The sequence below is a fragment of the Ammodytes marinus genome, assembly GCF_949987685.1.
Source record: "Ammodytes marinus genome assembly, chromosome: 13".
Taxonomy (NCBI): domain Eukaryota; kingdom Metazoa; phylum Chordata; class Actinopteri; order Uranoscopiformes; family Ammodytidae; genus Ammodytes; species Ammodytes marinus.
Genome location: NC_137217.1, coordinates 8,761,374 through 8,780,976, shown reverse-complemented (window position 1 = coordinate 8,780,976; position 19,603 = coordinate 8,761,374). Strand labels below are relative to the sequence as shown.

The window sequence follows — 19,603 nt, the reverse complement described above, 5'->3', positions numbered from 1 at the left end:
TTCCAGGTGCTTTTAACACTGGCCTACACGGCAGTCTTATCAGAGCATGTCCAGTAGGCACAAAAGCCCTCTATGGATCTCATTTGGTTCACAGGCAGGCCTAGCGAAGTGGGTGGTTCCAGAAATGTTTAACGGCACATTTAATGCATTACCTGTGATGGTCTGCAAACATTTTCCCAAAATGGTCTTTTTTGAAGTCAGTAATGCAGATTTTTGCCTGCACAGAGTCACACGTAAGTGTTTAAAAAGCCCATTATTTCAGAGGTAAAGGGGTGCGTTGCAGACCATGCAGTGATTGAGGTAAACGGATACCCCATTGGGATGGGCTCTTGTTTTGATGAGCATTTGTAATGCATCAATTTTGAGTGGCACCCGTCTATATTCTGATTGCTGTAATAGCAAGATATGGGTATTGTTTTCAGCTTCCCTGTCTCCAGTTTACTGTACAATAGTTTAAACTAAATGCTTTCAAATGGGGGGGGGGTTTAACTTGGTTTAAATTGTCCTTTTCAAGCGCTACAGTTTTTTTAGTTTCTTTTCCACTCCACCCGAATTTTGAATCACTGTCAGATGTGAGATGCTTGAACGTCAAAGAATGAAAAGTATAGGCCTACCTATAGGCAGTCAGTCATTCCGCATAAAAGGGCTCGTCAAGCTCATTTCAGAATTTGTTTAGGTTTTGTGGTCTGAATCCCAGATGACAGTGATTAGGGCACTTTACTGTTCAAAGTTTATCAGCGTTAGATAAGCGTTGTCATAGCTGAAATGTGCACTGCTTGATAGCGCCATGTAGTTGGGATTTATTCGAGCAGAACTGTGGGCACATAGCAGCTTTCTAAGCTTAAGCCAACAAAGAGTTGGTAATTCTTAAAACTTTTGAAGATGGAGTTCTGTGACGTGACATAACGCTCAATGGAGAGTTGGAATGCAGCAAGCACCGAGAAATGGGAGCTTTTCACACAGTGGTACCTCTGGGGCCATAGCTGGGTCATGAACATTTACAGTAGAGGAATCGACCATATGCAGTAGTGTCAAAGAGTCCAAGCAAGGCTGTATTTCTTATTGTAACAAGCCACAGGTGATAGTGTGTATGGACGGCTGAAAAGACTTGATCTCATCTGTGAGTTTATTTGGACTGGCAATGCAACAGTTATTGGATGACTGTAGCCGTGAAATTTGACAATCCTGCGCAGTGGAGTTGACACTGAACCATCAGACCAGATGACTAGTGATAAGTCACAGACAATGTGGTCATCTCTGTGGTTGGCTCTGTTCATACTGTATTGTCATGTGGAGCTTGTAGAATCTGAAGGTCTGTGGTTGATTTGAAGCACCTTGCAGGGCCTGGGATAATTTACACCACTTTCCTTTTAAAACGTTTGCCAAAGCAAACCTTTTGGTAACGTAAACCTATAGTACGGTTTCTTCCGTCCATATTTACTGTATGTATCAAAAATGGAATTGGTTTTCAGTGAATTTACTTTTTGTATAAAGGCATAAGACATGAATTCCTAGAAGCATACATATTTCAACTAATGTGTCTATGAATAGTACTGACTCCTCAGTCCTGTGCGTATTTCACTGTTTAGCCTTGCTTGAATCTTGTTGAGGTAGATCCATAAATGGAAAAATAAATCACCTTTTGTATAATATTAACACTGTTTGTATTTCAAAATATTTCTTTCTTAGGTTCTTGTGAATGACTTCTTCCTGGTTGCTTGCTTGGAGGACTTCATTGAGAATGCCCGCCTCTTCATCTTTGAGACCTTCTGCAGAATCCACCAATGCATCAGTATCGGGTAGGTCACTCAATGCAATCCAATCTAAGGAAAACTAAAATGTTTAAGGTTAACTTGCCATCAATAAAGCTACGCTGTATGAAGACACACAAGCTTATTTAAAATCTCAACCATTTCACAGCATAGTTGAGCCATCTCTCTTTAAGACTTAACAGGAAGTCCTATATGCCTATCACTAGACTTTAGTAAGCAGTCTGTAAACAGGAAGCAAGAACATGGGCTTAGTGATTAGTGACGGAATTTTCCTCACAGATAAGTGTTTATTGCCCCCTTCCACACACAGCCATGCTGAGCCCACACATCTTGAGGATTAAGCATTGTGAGCTTTAACTGCTTCCAGGTTTCTACAGGTGGCTCTACTCACTCAACTTTTAAGAGCACCTGTCCAAGGCCAATTCATGGACAGTTTTCTCCCAGGAAGAGGTCAGGGTTTAGAAGACTTGAGACGTTCCCAGCTGCTGGAACAGGCCAGCTCCTTTGGGTGACTGAAGGTCAGAAGGGTTCTGAAGTCTCCATGGACTCAAGACTTGAAAACCCAGTTCAGTTGCAATTAAATAAAATTGACCTTGAATGCCTCCCAAAAACCAAGAAATGTACTCAATTCTAGTTATCGTGAGCATTAGAAGAGGAAATAAAAAATGATTATAGTAATTGTCTGCAATTATAAGATATTATAGTATTTGGCTGAGTCTTTTGCATAAATTGTTGAGGGTGACGAAGATAAAGAGATCATTCACCCATCTCGGCAAACATTCCTCATATTTTTAACGGTGGATTTGTACTTGTTGCTGAGTCTGATATCGGATATGAGGTAATGCAAACATTATTCTTTCCTTTCTCCTATTTCTCACTACTTTACAGTACAAATGTCCAACTAATTTCAGAAAGTTAAATTCATAGCATACTGTGCCTCAAGCATTCCTTGAATGTTGAGAATTTGCAGGAAGGTCTGCATTTCAAATATAAGTCCAGGAACGCATGATGCTCAGTGGAAAGAGGGAATGAATTACCTCTGTTGACATGAAAATGATTGCATTGACTGTTATATAGAGCCGTGGAGGTCTGTAGTCAAGGTTGAACCATGGAACATGATCAGGCCCTGTCCAAATCTCCAGTTGCAGATTGTCTGGAATTGATTAGGAGTCCTGGTTCTTTTTGGCAGACTTACTGCAATTGGATCCATTTACTTGTTAAAGACCACAAAGGTTAGTGGTAACACTGAAAAAGGAAGTCAAACGGTGATTTTTCTACTTTTCACCTTTTTTCTGAGCCTTTGGCCCTGTGTGTTGAGGTTTCTAAAGCGGGAACACACATCGGGGGCAGTTTCAGGGATTTCCGTGTTTATTTTTGGTTTGACTATGACAATGGACAGAACTTGTCTATTTTTGAAAGACACCCAAATTTCAAGTCATTAGTCCTCTACCCAGAAGCCCATTGCATCCATGCGTGGACAGAATTTGATGGCTGTTTTTAATGAGGACATTTTTACAGCTGTTGGCCTGATAGTTTCACAGATATTTTTCCTCGCCTTTTGCCCACAGCTTGGGACAAAAAACTAGACCAAATGTTGGCGTGATTGAGTTATTTTATGCAATAAAGACTTATGTAAAATGCACTGTAGGCAGTGAAAAGTTGATTCAGCTTGCACTCTGTCATAATTGCATGCACACATCCTTTTGTCTAGACTTTTCAGTGTCTCAAGTGTGTGTGTGTGTGTTCCCAAGTTAGCTTTGTTATCCCTGTTTGATTTACAGGGTTATTTCCTGAACCTTCCATGAATGTAATGGTGGCAAGGCCCTGCTTTGACCTCAAATGGACACTTGTCTTTCTGACATTTTGAGTAAACGCTTTAGACGTATGATCATTTGGGGGAGTTTTTCTCTTCAGGATTGTATTTGTACACAACAGCTCACTGGTAGTTGGAAGGAGTGTCTTGTGTATTTGGATGCAACACTGACAATCTTTCGGCCTCACAATTGAGTCATTAAAAAGACCACACGATCATTTCGGTTTCCCCGAAAAATCAATTTTACCCCGAGCCGAAAGTGAGGTTGCTCCAAAATGGCTTGGAGTCTCCCAACCGCTATCATATGTTAGTGTTTAACAATGCAGTCATTTTGGACCAGCCATGTCAAAAAGGGGGCTACTTTTGAGAAGGATCCCCCATCCTCTGCTCTCCGCTAAGAGAGTTAGACCCCACTGCCTGACCCCTCTCTTCAAGTGTGAGGTTGCTATTGAGACCCAAAGGATTTCCCTAGCCTGAAGTCGAATGTTCAGGAGCCAGAGTGAATGAGGGGTCGAAATGAAAGTGATCCCTTCTCCCTTAAGGAACAGGATCATGGTTTTGTAAAATAAAACCAGTCATGGAGGCTGTCTGCTTGGCTTCGGGGCCAAAGGATGTCAATACGGGAGGTTGTACAAGTCCGACCTATTCCCTGCTCCATCGCCCTCCTTTTCTTTTTCTTCCTCCCCCTTTTCCTTATATTCAGTCTGAGGTTAAAGAAGGGGTAGCTGATGCTGTACACCTCACAGACAGACAATGAGATAACGTAACCCTCCTGTGATATACAAATATCCTTCCTGGGAGGAAAACATTGCCAGACTTTCTTTTATAAATTAGATTAGAGGACTTTGGCTGGTCCGGGCCAAAGCCCTGGGCCTTTTTGGGGCACTCTGTGTTCCTGTGTTATGCTGCTCCGATCACGTTTAGAGGGGTTAGGGGTTAGTGTAACTCCCCGGTAAGGAAACGGGATCATGTTTGTTTTGATCGTCATATCTGACCTGGACTTGACTGACATGTGCCCCCACTTTACTGGATTCCCAAACCAAACACCCAGCACCCCTCTGCAGCAATCACTTAATCACACGGGTAACATCGGAACCAATAACAAATGTTATTCAAATCTGCCTGCGATTACTTGATTGTTAGGTAAATAAGGAAAGGTTGTATCTGAAAGTGAATGAGTGTGTTGGAATGGTGCCCATGGATAGATGTATAGATTGATGGTTAATTTTGATTCCATTATATTGCATTACATTACGTTCTGATCCAAAAAAGACAGTGGAATCAAAGTCTTAATTGATTTAGGCTTGAGCTATCAATAGCTATCATAGCTACCACTTTGCGTCGATGTGCCATTTGCACCACATTGGCAACATTTAGAGCTGCAGGCCGAAATCATTGATGCTAATGGTGCCAGTCTGTGATCGCTGACATGTGTTATCCATCACAACCTTAACTTGCGTCATTAGACAGCCGTCACTTTGCAAACTTGTCAGGTTCCCAATTATGATCCATAGGAGCAATTTCATTGTCGAGCGCAATTTTCTCCAGGTTTTGATAACTTGAAGTGTAATCAGCAGGCCAGCAGTGCCATTTTGTTGGTCTGAGTGACAGGTTGATCAGTCTTTATTCCCCTTTCCCTACTCTGGGCCGCAGAGATGCACATGAATCACCTCACAACTGCTGCTTTTCTATCCACCTCCTCGATCACTACACTGTGGTGGAAGTGTTGAGAGATATGCACTGTCACTTGGAGACCAAACCCTACGTTGCTCATTATGCTGAGGTAATGCATTTATTCGTTGCCTATGCTTCTAATGCCCAATCCAGACACTGACATCATTCAGCTTCCATTCTTTATGTGGTTTTGCCACCAATTGACCAACATGTGTGGGTTAGAAAGTGGTAGTATTCGTTTTCTCTTTTGAACTTTGAGGTAAGACAGACATTATCACAAATCCCAAATAGGATTACTTTCCACCAAAAGAATGTCTTAAACGAGTCAGACTGAGAGTGACAGAAGTCTGTAATGGTGGTGGTGGGATCTGTGTTTGCAGAGCTATGCTATGATTGGTGTGGTTGTCGCAGGTTCGAGCTTACACGCTGAATGGGTCTCTGAAAATGTGATGAATGGTCCAGGAAGTGATAATTAGTAGAGTAAATTATTTTGATATAGGTCTCATAAGCCCTATTATTTTGTACAAATGCAGGCTATACACACTAACAAATTGTACCTAGAGTATTACAGTATTGTATTATGTGTGTTGGTGAAGTTTTTTCAATGTTTGGAGGGGATTGGTGTTTTGCTTTTGAAATGAGGTAGGGTGATGAAGTAATTGTGTGCAGTGCACAGAGGGGCTGAGGATATTTATTGGGGCCCTTATATGAAATGTGGTAGGCGTGGAGGGTGGTGGGGGTCAGACAGAAGGAAGGGGGCAGGAAATGTGGGGGGAAGGGGGTCTAGATTGGGGTATCAAGGGGGGTCTAGTTATTTTGAAAGCCACAAGGGAAGCCAGCTGCACTGGGGAAAGCTTTGGATCAAAGAATGCCAGCCACCCTCATACCCACTCATAACCCCTCCTCCCTCTACTGTGTGACACATCAATGTCTAGCTGTTTCAAAGAACATGCCGCTCTCCAACCTGGCTTTCATTGTGAGGGACAGTTGGCCACCATTAGGACCAGTATGTCATGACGAGCTTAAGAAGCCAGGTGGGACGAGTGTGTGACATGGACAGAGGTACAGAAAAAACAAGGATAACTCACCCCAGAGGTTCACAACATGGGGTAGCCACAGGACTTCTAATTGAGTTATTCATACAAGTCTGTAAATCATGCTCCCATTAGAAGAGGTTTGGGGCGTGCTTATTGTTGTACACTTTTGCCTGAACACTGTTGGCCATTTATTAAAGTGTTTTTACTAAACCTGTGTTCAGGTTCCAATTTGGGTTCCTACTAGAAACTAGGGGTGTGAACGGTTACAAAAAATTGTAAACGGTTACACGACCCCTTTTTTTTCGTGTACACGGTTAACCGTGACGTCATTGTCCTCGTGCCCCCGCCGTCTTGTAGGCGCGCGCGCACACACACACACACATACGCGTTCGTTCGCCTGTAAACACACAATTGACATGAACTACGCTCGTTTACACACCTCTTATAATAGGTCCATGGTACACACACACACACACACACACACGTTCGCCGTCATAATCGCGCTTCATTCATTTCCTGATTAATATAGCCTATCGCTTTCTACATGTCCACGTTAAATGCATGTTGAACAGGTGTTATAAAGTTCGGGCTACTTACGAGCGTAGTTCACGTCATCCGGGTAACTTTAATCTTTAGGTTATCTTTCATCACTCTTCCGCGGCTGTGAGTCGAGCCCCAGCACGGCGACTCCCCGTGTGTGTGTGTGCGCCGATACACACACTCACTCACACACACTCGCCGAGGGACAGACAGATTCTCGGCAGACTAGCTTTTATCCTCCCCAATTAGTTTATTAGTGATGTAAAATCAATAAACGCGTGTCTCCAGAACATATTTAAAAACTTTGAAATTTGAAAAAAAAAAAAAAACGGTTTTCGTTTATTGATTTTTCCTAAACGGTTATGATTTACTAAACGGTTACACGTGTACACGTGTACACGTGCACACCCCTACTAGAAGCTGTTTTCATATAGTAGTGTCACAGGCACTGCCTGCCTGCTCAATATGGCGCTTGGGCGGTTAGATACAGGGTTATCTGGGGATACTTTTTCTCATACTTTGGGAGTTCTGTAGTCAACATTAATGTTGAAAAAACAATGGAAAAAGTCTAATCACAGCATTCCAGACAGAGGCTGAAAAGAGCAGATTCAGAAATGACACTGAATAATAGTCGCCCGCCATTGCTGGGGAACGACGCATATCTGTACAACATTGTTAAGTTAATAAATCTCCTAGATTTGATAAATATTGGTCAATTAAAGTGACAAAAACAAAATACAACCGACAGACATCCATTGCCGTCCATAGCGCTTTGCCACAGTCAATTGTAAGGTGGTGTTTGATGACCTGAGTCCGTAGTCGGGGTGAGCAGCATCCTTGAGCATCCTCTTCATTGTCAGGACTACTGTATCTGCCCTTTCTCCCCTCTCTGTTGCTTCACACCCAGGTTTGAACCCCATGTCTCTTTGTTTCCTCCACAGTATGCTGGCAGACAAACTGAACATGTCGCCCGAGGACGCTGAGAGATGGATCGTCAACCTTATCCGCAACGCCCGGCTGGATGCAAAGATAGACTCCAAACTGGTGAGACTTTCTTTCCTTCTTCTTACTCAATCACTTTGCTCAGTACTTATCTAATTAATCAAGGCTTTTTAAATGGCCCCTTTGCTAGTTTTGGCTGGTGGTGACAGTATTGCAGCCCTTTACAATGCTCCTGTTGTGAGACAGATAAAGTGGTATTATTAATGTCCTTATTTTGTAATTGAAGGGCACACTGTCAGGGGGACATTGTAACCACCATATCCCACCCTTCTTAGATCGCCTTCGTGAGACTTCATGTTGAACCTGCATGTTTCGGCGCACACATCACAACAGTTCTCTGTAATCAGCAAATCACAGCCCAGTCCGACAGAATTACATAGAATTATCGAGATATGCCTACAATAGATGTGAATGGAACCTAAGCAGTCACCGGTTGCCGTTTGTAGTATGGCGTGTCTGCAAAACTGAATTTGATTGGCTTATTGGTTGATCCTATACATCTTTTTTCTCCATATTTCTAGGGCCATGTGGTCATGGGGAACAACGCCATATCGCCTTATCAGCAGGTGATTGAGAAGACCAAGAGCCTCTCGTTCCGCAGCCAAATGTTGGCCATGAACATTGAGAAGAAGCAGGCACTCAGCAACAAGGCTGAGGTGAGTAATGCACATACTGTACATAGATACCTGCACCACAAACATCCACTCCTAGTTCTTCACCACCTGCCCTCTCTCAACCGATCACATCGCTAGAAGGTCACCATGAAGTCAGTGCAGTTCAAAGCGTCTCAAATGATCAGCTCTGGGCAACTAGGCTAAAGAATGTTGATGAACAGCCATCAACAAACGCTCTCTTTACACGAAATAAGCCAGTAAGAGCAAGTTTAACAGAGGTGACGCTTTCATCCCTCCATTGCTCTTCAAAGGCCTAATGACAAGGTAGATTCCAAACAACCATAAAACGATGCCTGAGCGCTGTGACTCAGCTCTGCAACGTAAATAAGGTGGGACCCTCACACACTGGCTTCTTGGTGGAACATTACTCAAAAGCCTGGAGTTCCCTGCACTTAGGACCTGCTGCAGATGTCTGGCCCAAGGTCCAGTCATCCCATTTAAGTGTGTTTTTGATGTTGACCTTGTGCGTTTTTTAGTGGTATGTAGACTTTAAGCACTACAACTACACAGACTTGTCATAATCACGCACATACTCTGTGAGCTATTGCTTCACAAAACTCCCCACCCCTTGAAGACGCGCACGTGTGTCAGAGCAGATGATTGATGGGTCGGTTCTCTCGCCGGACACCTGACTGCACCAAGGCCAAGGAGTTACAACAGACATGTTAAAAGTTCACTTTTTAACTGTGCAGCTCTTGAGTGGCTATCTTTTGATGTGCTCAATTACCCTCCCCTATTGTTTGAAACTCTGCAGCAGGAGTGCAGCCGTAACCCTGTCCAGTAAAAAAAAAAGCAACTGCCCCCCTCATTAAGGAGTTTTTGTAATTAGACAAAAGAGGCTGCAAACAACTCACAGTGCACCATTACATCCTGCTGTCCTCAAGGCAACAAATCACTTACATATAGAGAGCATTTACTGCCTACCATCTGGGCCCAACTGCTAAGGGTCCCTGTCAACCCTCACAGCCACCCAGCACTTACCCAACAGAACACACACATTACACACTCCCGAGGAACACGTCAGCACTTAACTGCTTGCACATGTATGTTACTTTTTTGCCCCACAATCAGCAACCATTCGGTGATCAAAAATGTTTTCTAATTTCACGTTTTCCCTCCACGCTTCTCTTCCAGACACCGAACTGGGCCGGTACGGAGACTGGATTTTAGTGACACAATGAAGAGGAATCCATCCGACTCATTGTTACATCCTTTTTTACTCCACACTTTGTTTCTCAAAGAGCAACAGTACTGCTTTTGCGACTTGGGTTTCAAGTCATCACCAATTCAATAAAAAGTGACCAACAAAACCATTTTCACCCATGATTGCCTTATTTCTGGACATTACAAACAGCGCTTGAGGTTTGAGTGGTCAGACTTTTTTGTATCGGTAATACTTGATGAAGTTTTAATGTGCGCACTGAGTCACCGAGTGGGACAGTTGAGACTGCTGCGTGTGATGCGGCTCGGGTAATGATGAATGGCTGTTTAGTCTGTTGGTTTTATGGCGTTTTAGTGGTGCGCTTCACCGTGGCAGGCGGTCTCGCGGAGTGGGATGTTAGCTGAAGGGGGCAAACAAAGGTGATGTACGGTTACCAATGGTCACACTCCCTGCCAGTCATCCTGCCCATCCGAGGACACAAGGGAGCCATAAATTACCATTAGCCAGACGGACGCAATCTTTTTAATGTCCCTCCCCCCTGCTTTTCTCTGCTTCAACCTTCTCATAACTCAGTCCTCTGCCTCCCAGTCCCTCCGTCTTTATCACGGTTGCTCTCAAACACGCTTTCATTGCTGCACACGCCTTTTTTAATTTTCTTATTCCATAAAATGTAACTACCAAGCCAAGGATTTTATGTATAGAATGCACCTGATTTAAGGGGCTGAATCAAAAGTCCGTAAAGTGCAAACGGTGTCTCCACCTGCGTGTACACTGAAACAACATCAAGTGAATGCATCCGACTCCACCTAGAGTCATAACGGAAGTTGGTCATCGTTTTGTTCAGAGAAGATAAAACTAATGATAAAATAAAACAATTGGAGTGAATGATATTTTCTCTCAATACATTTTTGAGACTGGGCGTGAAGAAAACGTGTTGTGGTAGAAAACGTACAAAACATTGTCTGTAAACCTCTTTTATATGAAGCTGATCTGCTCTGCACAGCTTTACGTCAGTCAGTTCCAGAGCCGGCCCAAGCCTTCAGGGGGCCCTAAGCGAAATATGATTGGGGGCCCCCCTCCAATGTTAGCGCTGCTGAAACTATAGATCTTTGTTAAATATCATTCACACACCCAGTGTTTTCCGCTAGTGCCTCCACTGTGCGGCTGTGCGAAAATATTATACAGCCGAGATTCAGACCCTCCTAGGGGGGTCCGGGGGTATGCCCCCCCGGGAGATTTTTTTAACCTTTTTACAGTGAAATGCATGAATCTGGTGCACTTTGAGGAAAATTAAGAGACTAAATCTGAGGAATTTTGTGTGAACAAATTATTTGGAGACACTGGGTCAGATGAATTAGAAGCTATTGAAGAAGGACACATAGATTTTCCATAAAAATATTAATATAAAATAAAATATTATGGAGGGTCCTCTGGGTTGGGCTTGGAGCTCTTTTTCTTTTACGGGACATATTTCTCTGTAACATAGTGAATGCATTTAAATGCAGTGTGAGGAACTAAGCAGAAGAACTCTGTTGTCCAGCTATTGTATCTTTTTTTCCACAGACAAGGCTGAAATAGGCTATAGACTATACACAGTGCATGGGCAACTGAGGGCAGCCCCATTTCCAATTGTTTTTAAATAAACTCAATACACACTGTGCATGGTTGTGAACGTGACATGATCAGATAATTTCGGATTTCCTCCCAGATGAACTGATTACATTTTTAGGCTATTAATTATCTAGACCAAAATTTTTTTTTTTTTTTTGTATAACTCACATTTGCATAATATGATGTTAATATCAAACACACAAACTAAAAAAAAAAAAAAAAATCTTTTTTTTTTTTTTTTTTTTTTGGAGGGGGCCCCCCAGGCATTCGGGGGCCCTAAGCGGCCGCTTAGTTCGCTTATGCCTCGGGCCGGCTCTGGTCAGTTCTGTTTCACATGCAGGTGGATTTATGCAGCCAGTCCACGGACAGTGAGCATGAAGCTCCCGTCACTCGGCACGTCTCTGTTTTTGTTTAGTTTTCACCTGCAATAAGTCAGTCCGGGTTCCCGACCGCAGCCCTTCGATGTGGTCACTGCAGTGAAGCTGAATGGTGGGAGCTCACTACATATACTTTAAGCATAAAAACACATGATTTATGAAGTCTTTAAAAACGACACTTTTCGAGAATATCAATGACGTATTGCACTTTTTTATTTTTAAGCTTTCTGAACTTCCAAATCCATTGTAGCCGCTGTGTAATCAAGCTGAATCCTAGCAAAAAAACTAACTTTCTACAGCCACCTTCCAAGCCTGCAGGGGTTCAGAGTTGCATACTCAAAAGATTAACTTTAATATGTTATGACTACATATAAGATTTAGGGTAGAAGTTTAATTCTCAATCTTGGATTAAGGCATTTGACTAAACCTCACCTGAAGGGTCCGTTCATTTACTGTTCAGAAGCTTTTGATCATCATACCACACAATCATTGACAGATGTCGATTACCAGATGTTTAGCTATCCATTGTTTTTCTGCTCTTGCTTTAGACGGAACCTTGAGGTGAGACAGTGTCTGTCAACTGTATGTATGCCGTCTATAAAGTTGTGTTTTTACCTGTGGACTGTAATGTCTCGGCGGCTTTTGTTTGGGAATGTCACCGTTAGATTACCCTCCCTCTGTCCAGCTGCAAACATGGAAAAAAAGTGTCTAAGTATAACATGAACTTTTCTGAGCCCGTGCCTCACTCGTCAACCCTCGCCTTGACATTTGCAAGATCCCTGACTTTAGATGACCACTGCGGCCTGGACCCTGTTTTGCTTTCACCTAGCAAAGCGTGACGACAGCCCACGACCGAACAGCGTCCAGTCTGGATCTTCCCTGACGAACCCGAGTGTATAGCAGCTCCCCTCATTGCTGTTATGGCACTGAGGGCTCGGAGCCAGACCCATCCAAATGCTGACGTCACCTCCACTTATGTGCACTGCAACGGGTAGGAGGGAGGGAGGGAGGGGGGAATAAAGTGATTGGTTTACCGGCCTCCTTCTCCATGACACATCACGAAAATAAAAGTGCCAGAGGCCTAAATTATCACATTCACCTTAAACGTGCACTCTCTCCCGATGTTGTTTTAGAGAGGAATCCAAACCCAAAAGGCACTGCCTGCGGCTAACGGCCCGTCCTCACCACAATGTCTGTCACTGCTCCCTGGATAAATAAACAAACAAAAGTCAGGACAGAGGTCACTATAGGTTTGGGCAAGGAAACGACCATGATTCTTTTTTTTTCTTTTTTCTTTTCCAACATATTGTTAGAGGTTTTCCCCCACATATATTTTTTTTCAATCAGCTCCAGTGATGAAATGGAAACTTGCATGTGTGTGAGTCTGAGTGATTGTGTGTTTTACTGCCCTGAGGGTAGAAATCTCTTACTTCACTGGTCTGTCTGGTGTTCAAAGTGTAAAACCAGTGTGTAAATGAAATTGGGTAATGTTAACATGGGAGGTCTGTGAACTCTGAGGGCAACCAGACTGAGGTAAAACAGGTGTGTCTGTGTGTATTTCTATACATTTATTTATCAAGATGGCAACTGTCTTTTCATCATTGCACATGATCATATTTTAGTCTATGTTGTGCTGCTTATTCGTGTTACATCATTACTGACATCGGCAGTGTGGCTCTCACATCATGAATAGGCTCTAATTTCTCGAAATAAATAACAGATTAAGTGCCACACCTAGTGGCTGAAGGGGGGTAAAGCATTCACAACTTTTATTCCAATCAGGATGTGGAGCAGCTAGAGGGGTGATAAAACGGCACCAGAAGTGCTTTCTTTGATTGTCAAGTTTATTTTAATTTTTAAGTATCATTTACTTATCACCACTCTGATTATTTTCCCGCAATGCTTTGTCACTATAACTTTCATAACGTTCGTGCTGTGATTTGTAATTGACGAGCAGCCAGCGTCTGAATTTGAATGAGGATTGAATGGTTGCCAGCCCCCCACCACTCTATATCTTCCCAACAAGGTAAACTGGCTGTCGTCTGCAGGAGCCTTTCTACTGTTGACCATCTCCCATATATCCACAGACTTTAGGCCGCATGGGTCAGTGTGAAGCGAGACCCGAGTCTGGAGAGCACCTGAATGTATGGATAAGTTTACTCATGTTTCCACATTTACAACCCTACCATTACTTTTCATAGGAGAAGGGAGTGGAAGGGAGCGTGTTCCTGATGGGTAAGCAATAAAAGAGGCGTGACGCGATTGCGGGCCCAGCTCATTATGCACATTAGGCAGATAATTGCTTTTTTTTCGGGGGCGAACCTCTAATTATATCCTACAATATGGCTATCGTCAGAGGAAGACATCTCAGCAGATATAGAGGCTACAAAGTTAAATTGACAATTGTCGCAACTATTCAACTCATGTTGATCTTAAATTGAGAGTGGTATCTAACCTCAAATGTGACCTATAGGCTACCAACACACAGGCCTAAGGTAAAATATATTGAATTGCGTAAAAATAACCTAAGGATTTAAGAATTTCGTAGGAATATTAAATGACAATAGTGGGCGTTAAAATGACCTACAGTTAAGTCGCTACTGCCCGCCGCAGACAAACTGCAACCCCAGTTTGTCTGCGAACACGAACTTATTTCCCGCAGGATGTTTCCAGTTCTTTGCGCTCACTAGGACCCAGAGGCAACCCTCCTCGGACCGGCTATAGTGTGGGTGATTGCGCGCGGGGCGGGAGTGGGGGCTACTGAGGTGGGGGCATGTCTACACTAAATGTCATCTTGTGCATCTTAAATAAGTCGAACAGTAAAAACTAGAAAACTCTCCACAGCACACGTGACAGCGGCGCGGCTCTATATGAGGGGGGGAAAGGGCAGGCAAAAGCAAGCATCAGGACCAGTCGGGAGTCAGTCAACGCTCAACCTCAGCAGCGCGCAAAACGCACACTCACTCGCTCACTCACACACTCAGTCAGTCACTCGCCGGCTCTCGTTTTCCGCTTTAAAGCAAAGCAACACATGTGAGTTTGTTTCTGCTGCTGCTGTGGCTACCGGACGCAGGACGTGGAGAGCTTTTGAGTGAGGAAACGCAGGTAAACGGAATCTAAATCTTTTTTTTTCTTACAGAGGGGAGGAAAGGAAATCCCCCCTCCCCTCCTTCATTTGCGACCACCTTTTTCCTCCTCCTCGGACCTAGAGCGGTTCTCTTCTGGAGACACAAGTTTCTCACACAAAGAGAGGGATGCTGCACGTTCCCGAGCCGCACTTGCACTCAGAGGGAACCTAAAGAAGAGTTGACCGGAGCGGAATTTACACTTCATCTGAAGCAAGGTAGCCTATACCTACACTACCAACACGTTATTTGACGGAGCGTCTTGGCGACTATTACGCACGGGTTGCGCTTATTTTTTGGGAAGGGGCGTTTTGAACAGTGCTCATTGCCTTCCTTCCATCTGTGATTGTTCCATCACATTAACACACAGAAGAGCTATTCTTTTTTCCCCTTTCTTCTTTTTTTGGGGGTATTAGGCTAATCCTCCCTTTATCAGCCCCGCGCATCATTGTTTAGGAAGGTGTTGATTTCATTACACTGTTATCACAGTAACCCTCCTTTTGTCATTTATCCCCGCAGCGCACCCCACACACGGACACTTTTAACTGGCCGGAGGATCGCCGCGTTTTCAATAAAATGATCCCAATCGGCGACGTGATGATACCATGTCGCGTCTCGTCTGATGTTTGACACATTTGAGGATCGACTTAGATAAAAACTGGAGGAGGAGGAACATTGCAAAGTCAGAGAATACCGCCCGAGCCCATAGCTGGCACCTTTTTAACTGGAGTCCGGACACCAGATCGCCGTCCAGATGCAGTTTCGACTCTTCTCATTTGCCCTGATCGTATTGAACTGTATGGAGTACAGCAACTGTCAGGCGCCGACGTCGCAACGCTGGAGGAGAAGCAAGAGAGGTAAGACGGGGGTTGCAGCCTACACTTCAGCATCCCAGGGAGTGACTCAGAGGGTGAAAGAGTTTGTGTGGGTCAAGGGGAGCAACTCCAACAGTCCTACACAAGGTTGCTCACACATTCTGTTAACGCATTGTGAATGCATTCTCTGTAGTTTCCCATAGATAACACGCACAGGGCAGGCGGCGGAAAGTCAGCAAACGAATCATCCAATACTGATCATAACTATACCTCTATAACCGCACAGGTGAAAGTTCATCCGCCAGAATATTGTAATTCAGGAACATTCTAGAACATTCAAGCTGAAAGAAAATAGAAATGTTAATCATAATTGTCTCTTGCAGCATCTAGTGCAACATATTAACATATTGAAAGAAGATTTTGAAGATTATGCAGCGATTTCAGAGCCGGTAGCTAATGCGTAAAATGTGCGCAAAATATGGGCACGCGTGTACATTGGCTGTCCAAACTGAACATTAAAACATGTTGCGTCCGTGGCTTGCATGGATAATCTTATTCACGCTGTCAGATGGGCAGTTAATGCTACTCTTCCCGATGTTGTGACCCCCCTAACAAAAGGACTCCTTTCTATTATTTACACGTGAAACTGCTATAAAAAAAACTGCTGGTGCATATCGGTCTATAGAGAACTGGCGGCTCAAGAGGAAAGGGAGGGTGTCGTATTCTTTTGTGGGAGTTATTTAATTAATAGATATACGGAATCCCCTTCCCCTGGCTGACTTTATGAATTGCACATCTCCACTCCAGCCCCCCTAAACCTAAGCTGCTTTTAATTGATCTCATAACCACTTTGAACACGTTGGTAGGAAACCCGCATGACAATCGCTCAGCAGAGGCGTATAGGAGTCGAGGAGGGGATCAGCCCCTTTGTAAATACTAGTCTATACTCTGAATGAATGAGGAGACAGTGGGATTAGGAAGCTATATCCCCCGTCGAGCCTTCCCTAGACTTGTGACATAACACCGATATCCATAGTGTGTGTGACCGTTAGAGGAGACAGTTGGGCTTAGTAGGCTCGCGCGCGTCAATGACTTTTGGGCAGCAGCACTAAACGGTCCCGTAGGCTACAGTGTGTTAGTACAGTAGAAAAAAAGTAATATAAAGTCAGAGGAGAGTAGGTAGGGGGGGGGCGTCTTGTAAATTGTAAGGCAATCACAGATTTAATATATGCGCTGCGTGCCAGGGGGAAACCTCCACACTCTGCTAAAGCCCCTCCACTGCCCATCTGCAAATAATCAAACAATCACTGCGGGGTACTGGCACACACACGTTTTTCAGCTCCTCCGGAGTGTTTCTTTCTCTGCAGGACTATGTGTGATCTTAGATAGTAGAGTGCACACGGGAGATGGAATGTCGTTTTCCTGGTAGGATCAATCCCCTTTTGTATCTGCTTAAATCTGGAGAGAGTTTTGGATGGTCCAGCGAGCAGCAAAGCCAGTGTTAACATTTGTCTTTGGGCGCCTCTTCAATCTGCTGTGTGTGTGTGTGTGTGTGTGTGTGTGTGTGTGTGTGTGTGTGTGTGTGTGTGTGTGTGTGTGTGTGTGTGAGAGAGAGAGAAAGAGAAAGAGAGAGGGGGGGGGGGGGTGGTGGTGGTGGCTAACCACTGGGGATGAGATCAAGAGGTTAACTTACACATTTGACCTCAAGAGCAGCTTTAGGCTGAGCACTATATAAGCTACACATTGTTACAGCCAGCTCTTGTATGTTACACTTGTCAAAGTAATCCCATGCAAATATGCACAGTTTTGTTTTTGCCTGTACAGTGATGCTGAACGTGTATTTGCGTGCGTCTGTGTGCATGTGTGTGTGTGTGTGTGTGTGTGGGGGGGGGGGGGGTTGAGGGGGGGACAGCACTTTGGGCCAAGAGTGCCATTCTAAGCAAAGCGGTGGCAGCCGGCCAAGTTTTTGGGGTATTTGCTTCCTCCTTTTTTTTTTTATTTATTTATCACGGTTATATTGAAAAAAGCATGTGTAAGAGATCATTGTCCAATAGGCCCAGCAATGCTTGGATATTTTTCTAGCCCTCAAGGTCTCTGTGACAGCTTTATACACAGCCTGTCTGGCATGCACGGGGTGAGCCATCCAAACCGTTCAGTAGTGTTGAGACCCAGACATGTTCAAAAACTCAATTTGGACACACTTTGCGCACTCCCCATGGCATGACTGTTTTATGCGTAACAAAACACATAATTCAACAAATGTCTGTTTCCTTTTTTACACGCATGAAAGAAGACGAAGAAGTCGAAAAAAAAAAGCTATTGCCATTTAATATACCGCGCGCATGCAGCCACATGACCGGAGTTAGGTGTAAGGGATTGAGATGCCATTATAATTAGGGGATGTCAAGGAGGGAAAAACTGCCACTGCGTATGACTCCTCCAGCCCACTGAAATGTATGAGTGGAGTCAAAGATTGGGATCTCTGTGGTTTTCCTGGGCTGATCTTGTCTCGCTCACACACTGCATGGCATCACCCAACCTCCTATTTGGCTGCATGCGCTAACTGCAAATACACATTTCATTTTTGCATGTTAAACAGATGACAAAACATATTAAATTGACACCTCCTTACCCCCCTGTGCTGCCCACTAGAAGTCAGGAAATGATGCCAATGAGCCCTTGTGTGATATCATAGCCAGACACACTGGTATTACTTTTCATTTTTATTCTCTGGCTAATGATGCCACCTGCTGACTACATAAAAAAATCAGGCTGGAGCTAAACCATTGCTGCCTTAAGGAACACAGACACTCAGTGGGGCTCTAATACCTTTTATCAGGTAACAGATAGGTAATAGCAGTCAAGAGTGGTGAGAAGTTGCCATGCGATACTGTTAACCCCTTCCACGTCGTGAAATTTGAATTCCCAGCAGCACATGTCAGATCATATTCTACTGTGTAATCCGTTACTCTAACAGCGTTCCCAGATGTCTTTTTGATTTTTTTTTCGAAGGACAAAAGTGATTACATGGAACCGGGGCAACTTAGCAGGGTGGAGGGGGTGAGGTCAGAGATTCGTGACTTTTTGTTTGCCGCTTATGACAGTCGGCGAATAGGGTGTGTGTGGTGAGTTTTCTGATGCCAAAGTATACACAGAGAATAGTCATGATTTGTGGCTGAATATGCACTTTTCTTTTAACAAAGAATCCCATAAAAAGTGTGTGTGTGGAAACTTGATCATGCTCTCAGGTGTTTGGCTCTCGTGAGTTGACTTTGTGGTTCTGGCTGGTTTGATAGCAAAGTAGAAAAGAAAAAGATTTTTTCCAAATAGTTTTAAAGTCAAATGCAGTTTTTGACTTTTTGACTGTATGTTTAGACTTCTGTATTAAAAAACTATAGAATATTTGGATGCAGATAAGCCATTTAAAACCGAGCGGCCTCTCTTTCGGAGCCCGTAGGAAACCATGCAGGCCTCAGTGTGCTGAAAGCTTGCACAAAGTCCCAGTTTTGTGGTGTGTAAGTGTTAATGTTGGAACCCGCTACTTTCGGCGCAATATAATATGTTGATTAAGTGTCTAGTGAGGAGAGGGGAACGCTCCAACAGGCGTCTTTTAAACCAGCCTTTGCCACTCTGGCCTATTGGAAAAAGTGAAAAAGCTTCCCTGCAGACGGCACGTCTCTCGACAAAGCTTTCTCCCATGATGCCACACTCTAATCCAGGTGATAGGAGCGCTTGCGTCCTGACTTCATTTATTCCATAGAGTCGTTTAGTCTACTTTATTCATGTGACGCACCAAATTGATCACTCGCAGGAAATGCTGAGAAGTGATGGGAGATTTGACGTGGTGCGCTAGCAGCAAGGCCTCCCTCCCTCCTTCTATAGTGGCCCTTGGAGGCTGTGCTGGTTGAAGAGAGGTGGGGGCTTTTTAGGGGATGAGGACGGCGCATTTAAGCAGATCAGCTGGAAAGTCCTGAATGTGAATGTGAAAAGCATCACCTGAG

General features: G+C 44.0%; 2 protein-coding genes across 2 annotated transcripts in view; both read left to right on the top strand.

Annotated features, from left to right (window-relative positions):
* The window catches only part of eif3ea (eukaryotic translation initiation factor 3, subunit E, a), a 28,352-nt gene extending 18,527 nt beyond the window's left edge, over positions 1-9,825 (top strand). The window contains exons 10-13 of the mRNA XM_080039221.1: positions 1,690-1,799; positions 7,778-7,880; positions 8,360-8,494; positions 9,647-9,825. Of these exons, the coding sequence (XP_079895347.1) occupies positions 1,690-1,799; positions 7,778-7,880; positions 8,360-8,494; positions 9,647-9,682 (384 nt within the window). The 3' untranslated portion in view covers positions 9,683-9,825. The remainder of the gene's footprint in view (positions 1-1,689; positions 1,800-7,777; positions 7,881-8,359; positions 8,495-9,646) is intronic.
* Positions 9,826-15,503: 5,678 nt separating this feature from the next.
* The window catches only part of rspo2 (R-spondin 2), a gene marked incomplete at its 3' end in the record, with an annotated part of 59,935 nt that continues 55,835 nt past the window's right edge, over positions 15,504-19,603 (top strand). Inside the window, exon 1 of the mRNA XM_080038848.1 lies at positions 15,504-15,644. Coding sequence (XP_079894974.1) covers positions 15,542-15,644 — 103 coding nt within the window. The 5' untranslated portion in view covers positions 15,504-15,541. The remainder of the gene's footprint in view (positions 15,645-19,603) is intronic.